Here is a 17230-nt window from a genome sequence, read left to right as displayed (position 1 = left end):
TAATATAACCATGACCAGAGAAGCTGTGGTCATCCAACACATCCCAGTCGCACATTATTCCACTTATATCTTCCTGTACAAAGGTAATATCAAGTACCTCCTGCCTGTTCCTCGTAATAATGGTCGGTTTATCCCCTGTATTACAAATAGCAAGATTGCAACTTATAATATATTCGATAAACAGCTCACCCCCTTTGTTCACATCCGAACTTAAGCGACTTAAGGATTGGAGGCGGCATCTCTGAATCGTGTGCCATGTGTAGGGAAGCCAGCCAGTAATGAGACTTGTTTATTTCAAGGCTAGCTACTACCAAATCATCAGTGATTAGCGACGGAAGAAAAAAAAATCATTTAGACCACTCTTTGTAAGAATACAGGTTCTGTGTCTCCCCTTCGCCGTACCTTCGAGTAGTTTAAATCCCGGAATTGTTAGTCCACGAACCATTCCTCCACACACTCATGGTTCCTGGATAAGAACCATGAGCAGGGGGATTTGCCATCGTCGGCACTAAAAGTCCTCCTGATGGCAAATCCCCCTGCCATCAGGTGGACCTTTAGTGCCGCCGAAGCGGCCTTACAAAGGTGGAGATTTATCTGCAAAACCCGGATCATAGTCGGGATTATGAACTTCCACCACTGTTGTATAAGCCTCTTCTTCTGATTTTACCAGGAGTTCATCCTCACAAGATTCGTTAGATCTTGTCATGATGAGCTTCCGCATCCAGGGGTATGTGAGAAAGCTGTGGAACAACTCTTCCGCTCAGGACACTGGACACTTGCGGTGTGGACGATTCCTCCTTAGATGCTTCACTAGCTGCTGCGGTCGAAGTACTTTCCGAGTTCCGTGCTTCCCCGCTGGCGAACACCTTGAGCCCAGTCCAACTGGATGACCCACCCACACAGGGTTTGTCTGGTGCCGTCTTTGGGGTAGCCTGTGCAGGAAATTTATTAGTGGGAGTCTTCGGATCATTAGCACCAAGTCTCTCAGTAAGCCTGAGAGCGATGCGTCTTCTATTATTCCAACTTCTTAAAGAGCGTGTTGGTTTTTCGGGGAAGACCGATGGTCTAGGCAAATCACAGGCATGCAAAGAAAGAATAGGTTCGGCCTTGTCTTTAAGACTCGCACCAGGTGTCTTCGTCAAAAGCCCCTGCTGACCAGTCGTCTGTCGGCTAGTGGAGCCTGGAACAGCCGCTCCATCAGTCGCGGTTTCAGTAGCTAACAACATGTTACGGTCTGATACCATCACCGCAGCTGTTGTGTCTTTGTAGTACATTCTAATCCAACTTCCGGGCTCTAGATCTGCCGCTCCACTGGAAACAGACGCTGATCACCAACCGCCTAATGGATACCTCTATCGCAGCTATCCTTGACTGACTTAATCTTTTCTTCCAAAAATAATGACCTACTACGAGTTGCAGAAAAATTCTTGCTGAACGAATAAACAAAACATCCGCTCCACTCAACGGTTCAAACAACATATGCATCTAAGACGCCGTAAATTATATATATTCGTGATAGTCATGACATTTAAAGTCAATCCAGCCATGTCCGTCCGTCCGTCTGCAATGATAGCAGTCGAACAAATAAATTGAAATTTAGCACAGATACTTCTTATTGATGTAGATTGTTGAGGATTACAAAAGGGTCATTGCGGTAAGATTTGGATATTGCTTTTATATAAAGTGGTCCTTTGGCTTGACTTCGTGAACTCCTAGAAACCGCAGTTATTATCCTATTTAAATAAAATTTTGCACGCAGTATGACTGACTTCAAACAACCGTGGTCTCATATAAGCCGATAACACGAATGGACGTCTTGAGCCACTGCACTATGGTTCCAATGACCTTCTTTTTGGCCAAAAGTAAAAAGTGGGTTTTGACATATTTTACGTTTATTCCAATAGAAAACACTTCCAAAAGGAGACAAATAACAGGTTTTATTAAAAATGATAACAAATTTTCAAATTATTATATGTCGAATGTAAAGAGTTTTTTGTACATTTCTTGCCTCGGGATATCGGTACTTAGGGAGCCTATATCACCATATTGACCGGTCCGGATAAAACTTGGCACTGATGTTGTAAGTTATAAGATAGTTTTTTGGGTCAAATTTCAATCAAATCAGGTGAAAATTTAGGCTTCTAGGGGATCAAGAATTCAAAACCGGGAATCGGTTTATATGGGAAACTTACTTAACATGGATGTTGAAAGTCATAACACAAGTCTTTGTTCCAAATTTAAGCCAAGTCGGTGAAAATTAAGGCTTCTAAGGGCTCAAGAAGTCAAAACAGGAGATCAGCTATACATCTATTTATGGCCGATTCAGATTATATTTAGCATGGATGATGAAAGTCATGACACAATCCTTTGATCCAAAGTTCAACCAAATCGAATGAAAATTGCGGCTCTTAGGGGCTCAAGAAGTCGAATCGGGGGATCGGTTTATATGGGGGCTATATCCAAATGTTCCGATATGACCAATTTGCAATCCCCAATGACCTACACCAATAAAAAGTATCTGTTCAAAATTTCAAATGAATAGCTTTATGCGTTCGACCGCAACATGATGTAGACAGACGGAAGGAAGGAGGGACGGACATGGCTAGATCGATCGGTGTTACATATGGAATGAATAGAATAGTGTAGCCCCATCCTATGGTGGTGGATATAAAATGAACAAAGATATGTTAAATACGGCTTTTAGCCCAACATGTTTATTTTCACCCTTTTTTTAAAAAACTAACTGTCAAGACCTACCAAAACCAACGTTTTTAAAAGATTTTTAGTACCTTAAAATGGCAAAATTTACGTTTTTGTTTCATTATGGTTAACCTAAATAGTTAAAAATTTTTTACATGTTTAAATATGTTAAAAAAGCATAAATGTCATATATGTAATATTTTGTTTTAGCCTCCTTACGACGAAAATATAAAGGTAGACTGCAGAACCAAGGTTGCCTATATAATTTCACTTTGTTATACCCTACAGAATGAAAAGAGCTAGAACCATTGATAAGTATACCGATTCATTCAGAATCACTTTCTGATTGGAATTATCTATGTCCGTCTTTCTGTTCATGTTAATTTGTGAATAAATTACAGGTCGCAATTTGCATCCAATGACCTTCAAATTTCGCACAGGCATTTTTCTAGCCAAGAGACGACCCCTATTGAAATTGGAAAAAGATGGTTCAGATTTGGATATAGCTCCCATATATATGTTCTTCCGATTTGAAGTAGTATTGCAATAATGTGGTCGTTCGTTAACCAATTCTCAAATTTGTGAGGAAGGACTTTCTTATAACTCTTAATACTTCTGGTGGATATAGCCGATTCTCTCAAAATTTGACATGAGTGATTTTCTTGTAACTGTCGACATTACTGGTGAACTTCATAGAAATCGGTTCAGATTTGGAAAAAGCTCTCATATAAAGGGTGATTTTTTAAGGGCTATAGGCAAGGTTTTCAAAAGAAAACACATAAGAATAAACAAGTAAAAGCGTGCTAAGTTCGGCCGGGCCGAATCTTATATACCCTCCACCATGGATCGCATTTGTCGAGTTCTTTTCCCGGCATCTCTTCTTAGGCAAAAATGGATATAAGAAAAGAGTTGCTCTGCTATTAAGACGATATCAAGATATGGTCCGGTTCGGACCACAATTAAATTATATGTTGGAGACCTGTGTAAAATTTCAGCCAATTCGTATAAGGATTGCGCCCATTGGGGCTCACGAAGTAAAATAGAGAGAACGATTTATATGGGATCTGTATCGGGCTATAGACCGATGCAGACCATAATAAACACGTTTGTTGATGGTCATGAGAGGATCCATCGTACAAAATTTCAGGCATATCGGATAATAATTGCGACCTCTAGGGGTCAAGAAGTCAAGATCCCAGATCGGTTTATATGGTAGCTATATCAGGTTATGAACCGATTTGAACCTTATTTGACACAGTTGTAAAAATTTAAAAATAAAATACGTCATGCAAAATTTTAGCCAAATCGGATAGGAATTGCGCCCTCTAGAAGCTCAAGAAGTCAAATCCCCAGATCTGTTTATATGACAGCTATATCAGGTTATGGACCGATTTCAACCATACTTGGCACAGTTGTTGGATATCATAACGAAATACTTCGTGCAAAAATTCATTCATATCGGATAAGAATTGTGCCCTCTAGAGGCTCAAGAAGTCAAGACCCAAGATCGGTTTATATGGCAGCTATATCAGGTTATGGACCGATTTAAACCATACTTGGCACAATTGTTGGGTATCATAACAAAACACGTCGTGCGAAATTCCATTCTAATCGGATAAGAATTGCGCCCTCTAGAGGCTCAAGAAGTCAAGACCCAAGATCGGATTATATGGCAGCTATATCAGGTTATGGACCGATTTGAACCTTATTTGACACAGTTGTAAAAATGTAAAAATAAAATACGTCATGCAAAATTTTAGCCAAATCGGATAGGAATTGCGCCCTCTAGAAGCTCAAGAAGTCAAATCCCCAGATCTGTTTATATGTCAGCTATATCAGGTTATGGACCGATTTCAACCATACTTGGCACAGTTGTTGGATATCATAACGAAATACTTCGTGCAAAAATTCATTCATATCGGATAAGAATTGTGCCCTCTAGAGGCTCAAGAAGTCAAGACCCAAGATCGGTTTATATGGCAGCTATATCAGGTTATGGACCGATTTCAACCATACTTGGCACAATTGTTGGGTATCATAACAAAACACGTCGTGCGAAATTCCATTCTAATCGGATAAGAATTGCGCCCTCTAGAGGCTCAAGAAGTCAAGACCCAAGATCGGATTATATGGCAGCTATATCAGGTTATGGACCGATTTGAACCATACTTAGCACAGTTGTTGGATATAACAACAAAACACGTCGTGCAAAAATTCATTCAAATCGGATAAGAATTGTGCCCTCTAGAGGCTCAAGAAGTCAAGACCCAAGATCGGTTTATATGGCAGCTATATCAAAACATGGACCGATATGGCCCATTTACAATACCAACCGACCTACACTAATAAGAAGTATTTGTGCAAAATTTCAAGCGGCTAGCTTTACTCCTTTGGAAGTTAGCGTGCTTTCGACAGACGGACGGACGGACGGACAGACGGACGGACATGGCTAGATCGACATAAAATGTCGCGACGATCAAGAATATATATACTTTATGGGGTCTCAGACGAATATTTCGAGTAGTTACAAACAGAATGACGAAATTAGTATACCCCCCATCTTATGGTGGAGGGTATAAAAAAATTCATGAAATCTTAATTTGAATCGATAGTATGGCCCATATAATTCAATGTTTGAAGATTATTTCATACAAATGTTGACCGTGACTTCCCGCTTAGTTCAAGTTTGACACTCTCTTTCCAACATTTCGGCCGGTATCTCACGAATAAATGTTTCAATGTTGCCTTTCATGGCGTCAATTGAAGCTGACTTGTCTGTATAGGTATAAGCTTTAACATAGCCCCACAAAAAATAGTCTAAATGTATTAAATCGCACAATCTAGGCGCCAATTAACCGATCCCAGCGTGAAATAAAATGTTCAACGAACTCGCCTCACAATAAGTCCATTGTTACGGGTGTTATGTGGCACCATCTTGTTGAAACCACATGTCATGCAACTCAAGCTCTTGCGTTTTGGGTTAAAAACAGTTGGATATCATCTCACGGTAGGGCTAACCATTCACAGTTACCTTACTATTCGTATCATCTTTGAAGAAGTACGGTCCAATGATGCCAACAGCCCATAAACCGCACCAAACTGTGACTTTTTCTGGATGCATTCGTAGCTCTTGCAATGCTTCTGGCTCACTCCAAAACCGACAATTCTGCTTATTTAAGTACCCATTGAGCTAAAAAAGAGCAAGAGGTATGAACTTTTTAATTGTGCACTCATTTTGATAATAAAATTCAACAATTTGCATACGTTGTTCGTTTGTAAGACAATTCATGATGAAATTATAGACCAAACTGAAGATGTTTGACAGTGAAACAAAACACGAAACGTGCGTGAGCTGTTTAAACCAGTGTTGCCAAAAAGATGGCAGCTAAAAATCACCCTTTATATGTTCGTCCGATTCTGAGCAATATTGCAATAATGTTGGCATACAAATACAATGCTGAAAAAGTTTTGTCCAGAAAAACAGAGGGTTGAAATCATAGAGCACTGGAAGCCGCACCGTTAAAAAAATATTTTTCCATGAAGCGAATATTTTTTTCATGCATCTCAAATCATACAGCATTTGAAATTACGAATATTAATGCATAAAATGTATCACCTTTTTATTTTTATGCATCTGTAGACAGAATTTGTTCTACTTTCTGCTCTACTTCTCCAGTAGTGACAGTGTGCCTGCATACGTACGTTAAAATACCGTGTGATTTGAGACAGTGTGCCTGCATACGTACGTTAAAATACCGTGTGATTTGAGAGCATGGACAAATTTGGTACTTCGTTATTATTTTTTTTAACCTGCGAATTTAGCACGTTTTTACTTGTTAATATTTGAACGAAATGCGAGTAGCGAAACGACCACTCGGTTTTGCTTCCCACTGTATATGCATTGTGGTGTTGGTTATCAAAAGTTTGTCGTGTCCGATTTTAGTCTGTGCTAACTACTTTTTCATTTAAAAAACGAATGCATGTATTTTTTTTTTACTTTGATTTTATTCGATGGAGTTTTGAAATGCATCATCTGACCAAAATAACAGTTAATTAACCATAGTAGGTGGCCGCAGAAGGAAAATCCTCAATAACATAGTGAACGGGGATAATGGCAAATAGTTTTTTCAAGCGATCATTCATAACAGCTTCAATGGACGATGATATAGCTGGACGCATTATTTCAAAAAAGTCACGCCAATTATCATTGAATAATGAGTTCGCACCATCCTCCAAATCCTTTTGTCCGTTGAAAAGATTCCCCATATGTATGTGAAATCCACCAATATCCAAAACTTCAACTTTCAGTTTTTCGACATCGGCAAAAGTAAAGCCATCGCTATCACGTAGCTTAAAATGGACAAACATTTTGCTCACGAATTTGTCTAGGGATAAAGGTAAAATAAGGGTATTGTATTGCAGTTATTGTTATATTGGGTTGCCCAAAAAGTAATTGCGGTTTTTTCTTAAAAGAAAGTAAATGCATTTTTAATAAAACTTTGAATGGACTTTAATCAAATATACTTTTTTTACAATTTTTTTCTAAAGCAAGCTAAAAGTAGCAGCTGATAACTGACAGAAGAAAGAATGCAATTACAGAGTCACAAGCTGTGAAAAAATTTGTCAACGCCGACTACATGAAAAATCCGTAATTACTTTTTGGGCAACCCAATATATATGTATACTTAATAAGTACTACTTAAGCTATTACATTTGATTTATTACGGAAATGGTAGCGACTGAATTTTACAGCAAAATGCGTGGTGAAAAGCTTGGTGGTTGAAAAAAATATTAATAATTCACTAATATAATAAAAAGGTATTTTGTGCATTAATAAAACATTCTGATCGGGGTATATTTCGCCAAGATAAATAATTATTCGCAAGTGTTGTGTACAACCGTTTTCGACAGCCCGATATGTTTATAGGTATTTCCAACCATGTCTGAGATTGGTGTCCCTGCAAAATTTATAAAACTCTGCAGGATGACACTTGCTGATACACGTTCCTCAGTAAGAATACGAAATAATCTCTGCGAAACATTCAATACCAAACGAAGTTTCAGGCAAGGAGACAGCCTATCGTGTGATCTCTTTAATTCTTTGGATTAAGAAAACAGTTTAGAAACATTACCAACTCTCAACATAGGAAGACTAAACTATACAAGACACTGATTCTACATAGAATAAAATAAAAATCAATTTTAATGAAGAAATTAATTGATCCAATTAATTTTTGAATTAAAACTGCTTCAATCACGAAAATTATAATATCAATCACTGTTTTGGAAGAACTAATGTCTTAAAACATTCAATAGCATATAGAAACATATAAAAACAATATAGCATAATTAAAAAAAAATTATTTTTGAAATTTTGAAATTAATTTTTTTTTTGATCTAATTAAAACAATGATTGAAATTTTCTGAAACTTATTTTTGAAATCGGCTGCCATGGGACTGCTATAAATTTACCGAAATGTGGGACGCATGACCCTTTGAAATCTCCTCTTATATATCGTAGGCAATGATATGTAATATGACGTATAAGTAAAATCAATTGAAGGCAACATTGCCGATATTATAAAAGAAGGCGTATAAGGTCTAACACCAATTTGTAATGCAAACATTTTTCGATTCAATGCAAACAATTATTGACTCAATTAATTTGTTAATATAAAATCAAAAAAATCTCAATCGCGATTGTGATTGCAAAAATTTTAATCACGACGACTTAAATTGAAAAATATTCACATTCAATCAAAAAATTATTGAACCAATATATGTATATTTCAATTAAAAACGATTTTTTTTTCAATACTTTTAATTGAAAATTTTTAATAATTTTTTCTGTTTTTATTTGATTCTGGTACATACGAAAAAGATTTTTCGTATGTACCAGTTTGCACTGATGAAGAGATACGGCGCGAACTGTATGAGCTGTATTACGACGTTAGCTTAGTTAAACGTAAATACCATGGTCTGTTTTCAGGATGAATGAAGAAGCTCTAGTAAAGAAGCCTTTTTGAAGGCGATCTTTACATGCAAACCGGGACGACCAAAAGCCCAATGGAAAGATCAAGTGATAAAAGACATTTCGAAACTTGGTTTCAGAGATTGTAGTAGAAGCGCAGAAGATCGAGACGCTTGGGACGCTATTCTAAGTTCAGATGAGAGGAACAAATAAACTGTCATAGACAATTAAAGTAAGTGGTGTGTACAATGTAGGTGGTGGAAGAGGATACATATTACGTTATTCCAGCTTTGTGGGACAAAATCTCAGAAAATTAATTATTTAAATTATTTAAAAATAGGAAATTCCGACTTATATTTCAATACTGATCAAACAGGTTAGTGGACTTTTTTTAAAATTCCCTACTCACGAATATGTCGTTTACTCATAATAAATACTTTTTCCAGCCACTCAAGATAACTACAATAAATATAGTATTGGCCATTTAGTCGTTGGTGGTCTGCGTCTGTTCTGTAAAGAGCTCAAGCCCAAGAAGCTTTGCTAATTGTATGAGACAGCTAGGTGATGTCATGTTCTTATAGAAGGTTCAGAACATTTTAAAGATTGCAATGTAATGAATGATGCAGGCCGGTATGGGTGCTTATTCAATTTTATATCTATTAGGTCCACAGTTCAGTTGACATGTGCTGTGTTGGGCTGCAAAAACACTACTATTTCTAGGAGATAGGAAGGAAGATATTACTTCTGGACCAATGGCTTACCCATTCCAAATTATCTTGGAGAGACCAGGCGAGTGCAATCTGTCAACCAACGATTGAAAGTTAGCAGAACTAGTTAATCTAAAGAGAAAAGGCACCACTATGCTGAATCAAGAAAATAATAGGGACTTTTGCAATGGAAGATATATCCGCGGTCTCTGAGCTACGGAAGATTGTAGTACGATAAATCACTTTGAAAAGTCATTGTTTATTTAGACAATGTCTACTGAGGTAACATTAATACTACATCGTTTTTCACCAATATTCATTCATTGGATATTGTTGAGAGAACTGTGACTTAGTAAATAATCGTTAAACCGATTATAAAATTGATTCCTTTGAAATTGCAAAAAATTTTAACATTAGTTAAATTACAATTGACTAGCTCCCTGGCTTTGGGATGGAGCTGGACTAAGGTCATTTCAATAGCGTGAAACCCAAACCACATAAAATCCGAGTTTTATTCACAAGGATGACTGCAAATTTGCCCACGAACATTCCATTAAGGAACGGGGGCAAACTTCTCACATTTCAGTGAGTGCTGTACGATTCAAGTTAAAGCTCAATGATAAGGGGCTTCCTTTTTATAGCCGAGTATGAACGGCGTGTAGCAATGCAACACCTCTTTGGGGAGAAGTTTTTATATGGCATAGTATCTCACAAATGTCGTCAGCATTAGGAAGGGATGTTTTCGCCAAAAATCGTACCCAGTCGTTAAGCGTCATAGGTGGACATGCTATCCTCTGCGCTACGGTGTCTTCCAAGGATAACGCACTAAATCTTTATTTTAAAGATTCTAAAGAGGTGGATAAACACATATTTGTGAGCGCAGATTTCAGAGGAACACCTGCGAATAAAAGAGGCAAGAATAATGAAACAGGATTTAATTTTCAAAATATTCTTACTAGACACATAGTTTCGTATTAAAGGTTTGGTATTACGCATAGTTTTGTATTAAAGGATGTACTGAGATATATCAGTAAGGGGACACAACAAAACAAAAGCCGGTTAACTCCTGTCTCTTTATGTAAGAGGTAATCGTGGTACTATACATATTGAATTCCACAATGCACCTACAAAAGAGTTGAACACCAGACTGAAGGTTTATTATAGACACATAGACATACAGGGTTAATAAGGACAATCTGTTGAAAATTATTTTGAGAACATGATACTAATTGAGACTGTGCCTACATTGACTGTACAGCACCTAGCCAGAAAGAGGTTAACCATACCAATATCGATTGGAGTTTTAAACAAGTAAAGAGTCATTAAGTTCCGCCGGGTCGAACTTTGGATACCCAACACCTCGGATATATATATATATGTATAGTTAAAATGCATAATTTATGAACCCATAGCAGCTATATCTAAATATTGAACACGAATGTCGAGGAGCCGAACGCAGCCCAATGTGTCAACTTACATACAATCCGACTTGCACCATATTCAAGAAGGCTATGTAAGGGTCTAATATAACTTATTGTACCACATTCATCGATTAAAAAGTGCACCTTTCATGGGCCTAATAACTTAAATTGGTAGATCGGTATATGTTTATGATAGCTATATCCAAATATTGAACACGAATGTCGAGGAGCCGAACGCAGCCCAATGTGTCAACTTTCTGCGAAATAGAGTTATAAACATGACTTTATTGTCTAGAGATTGGCACATATGACAGCTATATCCAAATATAGCCCGATCTTGACCATACACGGAACGAATATCGAGGGCCTAACGCAACTTTTTTTAGGATAATTGGTTAATTAATTCACTTTTTATGGGTCCAAACCCTTTAATAGGGAGATCGGTATATGTGGCAGCTATATCTACATCTGTACCGATCTGGGACCAACCCGTACTGAAAAGGGATGTCGAGGAGCCTAACACAACCGGACAATAAATACGACTGTTATGGGTTCAAGACCTTAAATTGAGAGATGGGACTATATGGCAGTTATGTAAAAATAAAGACCGATCTTAACCATATTCGGTACAAATGTCGAGGAGTCTAACGAAACTCTTTATGCCCCATTTCAGCAAAATCGGTTTATAAATTCACCTTTTATGGGTCTAAGCCTTAAATCGGGAGATCGGTATATATGGCAGCTATATCCAAATCTGGACCGGTCTGGGCAGTATTGAACAGGAATGTCGAGAAGCCAAACATAACTTATTGTACCAAATGTCAGCGAGATCGGGCAATAAATGCGACTTTTATGGGCCCAATACTTCAAATAGAGAGATAGGTCTATATGGCACCTATATCTTAATCTGTGAGGCCTTTATGGAGGCTATATTAAGATATAGTCTGATATAGCCCATCTTCAAACTTAAACAGCCTCTGGACAAAGTTTCAGCTCAATATCTCTATTTTTAAAGACTGCGATTTCAACAGACAGACGGACGGAAATGGCAAAATCGTCTTAGATTTTTCGACGATCAAGAGTGTATATACTTTATAAGCTCGGAAATGGATATTTCGATGTATTGCAAACGGAATGACAAAATGAATGTACCCCCATCCTTCGGTATGGTGAGTATAAAACCGTTTGGAAGAAATGTGAATTTTGAACCAAATGCAATGCTTTCTACTTACCAATACTTATAGTCGTCTTTCCAGTGGCATTCAAATCCAAGCTTAAAATTTTCCCCTTCATTTTATAGTTCGATTCAACTAAAATCTTTGGTACCTCAAATGTCATAATACCATTCAACGCTTCGAAATCATGTCTGTAATGAGAGTTGTGAGATTAAAGTGAATTTCATTACACAATTCTCCTCGCGTACTTAGATTCTTTCACGAGAAATCCACCAAGACCTTTCATTTCAATTTCAAGAAGATCGAAATTGATCTCCAATGGACTCTTAGCATGCTGCATTGAAATTCTTTTTATATGCAGAGGGTCTAAAGAGCCGATGGGTTTAAAAATAGGATTACCTGAAAATAAATAACGACGAAAAAAAATGGTAAGTTCAATGCAATACATCAAAAAGAAATTTGTGATATGTTTCCTATTTAATATGCAAAGTTTTGCTAGCCCGGATTTCAAAAATACGCTACCACAAAGGCATAGAAACGTTTGGAAATACATCGCAAATGAACATTTCGTGGCTAAAACAAAATTTGGTAGAGGATGACTTAATCTGTAGGCCTACGAATAGGACCCAGACTCTCTAGGGCATATTCATCTAACAAAAACACCCTCTTTATGTATTTCAAACATACATATTTTTATTTACATAAACATTCCTCCAGGGGATACTTCTCTATTATCAATGAGTACATCATACTCAAGTTTAAGTTCAATGATATAAGTCGTCCTTACTATGCCCAGTCCGAACGGCGAGCCGATAATCAACATCACTTTTTAGAAAAGTTTAACATGGCTGGATACCTTACAAATGTCACCAGCCTTTTGTATGGGGATAAAGTTCACGCCAGGATTCGAATGCAGGCGTCCGGTGTCATAGGCTAACATGCTAGCCTTTGCACCATGGTGGCGCAATATCACAAGGGAATTGTATAGCAGACGAACTTGTGAGACTAGGAACAACTTAACACTTTCCAGTGGAATTGACAGGAAACGAATGGCAGATTGACACAAAGGTGGTTGTGAACACTCCAAAATAATGTGGCCTAATCTAGACTTGAAGAGTTCTACCGCTTTGCAGTCGCTGGCTAGAATAGAGTTCTCAGTCATTGTGTCCATCATGACAGGTCACTGACTGATCGAAAAACATGCTGACAGACTGAAGGTTGCAAGAAACTACTTTTGCAGAAGCTGTGAGGACTTCGAGGATGAAGAGACCATGAAACATCTGCTGTGTGTGTGTCCTGCAGTCAGAAAGATTTCCACTTAAGACTCTTATTTCTTTAAGAACTTTTCTTAATTAGCAGATGTGAACATTCGCAAGTTAAGATGCCCAATAATTTGCGAAGTTTCACATCCGCTAAATCAGACAGGTTCTCAAAGAAATGATAACCTTAAGTGAAACTCCTTCTGACTGCAAGTGCGGGACACACACAGAAGGTATTCTATAGCCTCTTCTTCTTCGATGTCCTTACAGCTTTTGCAAAAGCCGTTGCTGGCAACCTTCGGTCTGTCAGCATGTTTTCCGATTAGACACTGACCTGCAATGACGGACACAATGACTTAGACGTCTGTTCTAGCCAATGAGAGCATAGCGGTAGACCTTTTCAAGTCTAGATAAGGCCACATAGTTTTGGAATGCTAACAGCCCCCTCTTTGTGACCATCTATTATTCGTTGTCCTTTGCTCCTGGTCCTGGAAACTCAGCTTACATGTCGCTAGAGGCATACCCACAGATTCCAGTATGGAATGTGTAGGGTAGTTCCTAGTCTCGCAAGCTCGACCGCTTTACAATTCCCTGGGATATCTCTGCGGCCCGGCACTTGGAAAAGGTAAGTTTTGAACTGTTCTGATCTCTTACTAGAATCCACACAAATTATAAAGATTGCATTTTAAACGCATCTAAACGAAGCCTTCTTTATAGTAAATAAGCCAAATTGAAAGTTTTAGGTAAAATTGTCTTTATAAGCACGAACCATAAAAATACCTTTTTTCAAACAAATTACAAAGATTTCCTTTTCACATTTTTTATACCCACCACCATAGGATGGGGGTATACTAATCTAGTTCCATTTGAAACACCTCGAAAATTTTGATTTAAGTCCCCATAAGGTATATATATTCTTGATAATCTCAACATTCTGAGTCGATCTGGCCATGTCCGTTCGTCTGTCGAAATCACGATAGCGGCCGAACGCGTAAGCAAGCCATTTCAAATTTTGCACAGATACCTACTATTTATGTAGGGTCATATCGGTTCAAATTTGGATAAAGCTCCCATATAAACCGATCTCTCGATTTTACTTCTTGAGCCCTAACAAGCCGCCATTTTTGTCCGATTTGGCTGAGGTCAAATCCTCAGCCATAACAATTCAAAGTTTCATGAACATATCTTTACCCGTCAAAATATATATTCCGAAAATATTTTGAATGCGAAACAAATTTATCTTCGTTGGATAGCCTTGATGATTATGAGGCAAGCCGGCCAAGTTTGACGGTATTAAGATGTCAGATTTTTGTTTGCATTTTTTTTGTTGCAAATTTTTGTGTGTGTTTGATGAAAAGTTGGCGTATTGAATCCTATTTTTTGTGGTAGTTGTGTAAATGAGACCACCTTTAATTATTTCGCCATGATTATGAATAACAATTTTGGTTACTACAAACCGCAGCGACCAGCAACGAGCAGTGGAACTTACAGCATCACCGGGTCTAAGCACAGATCAAGTTCGAAGTTTTTTGCATTATATTTGTTTTAGTATATATTCTATACATTATGATTTTCCAATTTTCCATACCAACGCTGCAAGGTATGGTCCAAACAATTCAAAAACCTGATACAGCCCCCACTCTGTTGAAGGCACTTCTCTAAGTCTAGGAGGGTGCAAATCTTATCGGAGCTAATGTCACATTTTGCGAAAATCTTACGGAAGATCTATGAAAACACAAAAATTGGAACATGTTGTTAGCTTACATTACATTGTCAATTTACTGACACTTCGAGAATTGTGTTAAAGACTTTTCTTCAAGTTGAACGATTTGCTCACAAATTCGTCTTGTTTTTAGAAAAACGTTGATCAACTATTTAGGGATATAGATATTCAATCGCCGGTTATTTACTTACCCGCTTTCCATTCTCCGAAAATATTTTTAAAGTTTTTATTGAAACATACTTCAATTTGTGGATCCTTTAGACTGCAGGGTTTTAAGAAATCAGCTTTTACAAAAGAGAAATAAATTCGGAGATCTATTAATAAAAAATACATACGAGTATAATAAGTTCTTACGTTTCTCGTTCAAAATCTTTAAACCATTCACATAGATAGTAAATGCTGATATAATTATAACAAAAAGTCCTAATTTTAGATCTGCATTAAAAGCCATTGCTCTTAAAATATAGGGTATTATTAGTCTCAATTTGCTGTGGTAGAAAGTATTGAACAAGGTCTGCCTGGTACTGCGGTGGTATTTATTTTGTCGCTTCCTTTTTGCTGAACATTTCAAATATTTAACAATGGTTTGCTGAATGTGTGAAGTGACAACAATATAATGCGTATTCAAAAATCCAGTTTTGCGAAAGTTCAATTATAAATTGTTTTCTCCTAAAAATAGAGTACTTAATTAAAGGTAGTTGAACTGATATTAAAATACCCTTTCAATTACCTCAAGTTAAATTTATTTCTTTTTTTTTATCTCGCAAAGACTGCCTAGTATGAAATATAATCGAGTTCAGATTTAAAATAATTTATAGATCAATTAGAGCTTTGGGAGTTGACGCAGCAATTGTAATGTAGACTGTGCCCGATTTCAAATGACAACATACCCAATGCGAGTAATTATTCTGTAACATAAGTGACAGTCAAATATATTCTTCGTTTGACCATTAATGGGATGTTCGCTGTAAATGTACCACGTTTATATCAATTATCTTTTTCGATATTGGTTAGTTGTTGTTTGGTAATAAAGTTTTCTCTCACTTTTCATCTTAAAATTTCATCTTTATTTACAGTACTTATTTATATAAAAACATATTTGAACGATATTTTATACAATTATGTTACAACGAATAATACTTCTTCACAAGGTTTGACTTCTTTGGATTATGTAAATTTACTGAAGGAAAAAGAGAAGTGAAAATTTCTGCCCCTGCCCTTAATGGAATCTTCATAAGCAAATTTGAATTTGCAAAGGAAAAATAGGAATACATTTATATAATTGAAAAAATTCAAATGTGATTTGAAAATACATAGGTATGTACATAAAAGTATTATTGAAAATTAACAGCTTTCAATTGGAAAATTTTATTTTTAAACAGCTAAGCAAATTCAAGACATTCTGTAATTAAACGATGAGGACAGTTGTTTATATTTTCGTAATATTTATTTTTTAATTTGGTTTTGAATTCATTATTTCTAGTATATCCAGTTTCATTATAGATGCACTCGCTTGAGCATTTCCAGTGTTTCTTATTGATTATTTTCAGACACTTGTTTTAAATTATCCGAAGCTTTTTCAGATGAGTTTTAGCAGATTTGCACCAGATAGGGCACGCATATGTCTGTGTTGGTCTTATCACACTTTTGTAGCGCAAATTTTTGTTTTTGTAATCAATTTATGATTTTTTTTACCAAGCATGGGCCAAAGTTCTCGCATGATTTCAATGATTTTTGCAGGTTTCATCAAGGTTTTTTGTTTGTTCAGCCAAACTCCAAGATATTTATGTATTTGTTTGTTTGTTTCTCCTGCACAACAAGGCAATAGTCTTATTAAGGGCAGTGCAGGATTAGAAACACAATTATTTATACGAAGCAAATAATATAATGAGCAAAAAGTGTAATTTTAATACAACTAGAGTAGTGAACCATATTAAAAGAGCACATTGTGATGAACAGAAAAATTTTAAATATTAAAAATAAATTAGTAGTATTTATAAAAAAACTAAAAATAATATTTCATTAAATCGTTTAGAATAAAGATCTTATAACTAATTATTTTTAGTTGTCTCTAAAAAGAATAATGTAATTAATCATTTAGAACGAAAACATTAAAAAATTCACAAAGATTATTTAAAACAAATAAAAGAAATAACAGCAAAAAGAATGGAAATAAAAAAATAATTTTTATTATAAAAATAAAGAAAGAAAAAAAGAAAAATACTACGATCATTTAAAACGAAAGTATTGCAAGTTAGGAAAAATAGTAAAAAG

General features: G+C 36.4%; 1 protein-coding gene across 1 annotated transcript; it reads right to left on the bottom strand.

Annotated features, from left to right (window-relative positions):
• Nucleotides 1-6741: 6741 nt before the first annotated feature.
• Nucleotides 6742-15407, bottom strand: LOC131994756 (uncharacterized). The gene is made up of 5 exons (XM_059361632.1): nucleotides 15311-15407; nucleotides 15148-15240; nucleotides 12223-12373; nucleotides 12032-12165; nucleotides 6742-7085 (listed from the first exon to the last, which is right to left on the bottom strand). The coding sequence occupies exons 1-5, from the start codon at nucleotides 15405-15407 to the stop codon at nucleotides 6754-6756; spliced, it is 807 nt and encodes a 268-aa protein (XP_059217615.1). The 3' UTR covers nucleotides 6742-6753.
• Nucleotides 15408-17230: the final 1823 nt, after the last annotated feature.

Source organism: Stomoxys calcitrans, chromosome 2 (assembly GCF_963082655.1).
Source record: "Stomoxys calcitrans chromosome 2, idStoCalc2.1, whole genome shotgun sequence".
Taxonomy (NCBI): domain Eukaryota; kingdom Metazoa; phylum Arthropoda; class Insecta; order Diptera; family Muscidae; genus Stomoxys; species Stomoxys calcitrans.
The sequence above is the reverse complement of the archived record's forward strand: the minus strand, read 5'-3'. Positions and strand labels throughout refer to the sequence as shown.

Excerpts from the sequence above, each read along its gene's own strand:
- LOC131994756 (XM_059361632.1), bottom strand. The coding sequence starts at position 15,407 with ATGGCTTTTAATGCAGATCTAAAATTAGGACTTTTTGTTATAATTATA. Across the intron at positions 12,374-15,147 it reads TTTCGGAGAATGGAAAGCGG|GTAATCCTATTTTTAAACCC; the intron begins GTAAGTAAATAA and ends ATTTATTTTCAG. Across the intron at positions 7,086-12,031 it reads AAAGACGACTATAAGTATTG|ACAAATTCGTGAGCAAAATG; the intron begins GTAAGTAGAAAG and ends CTTTATCCCTAG.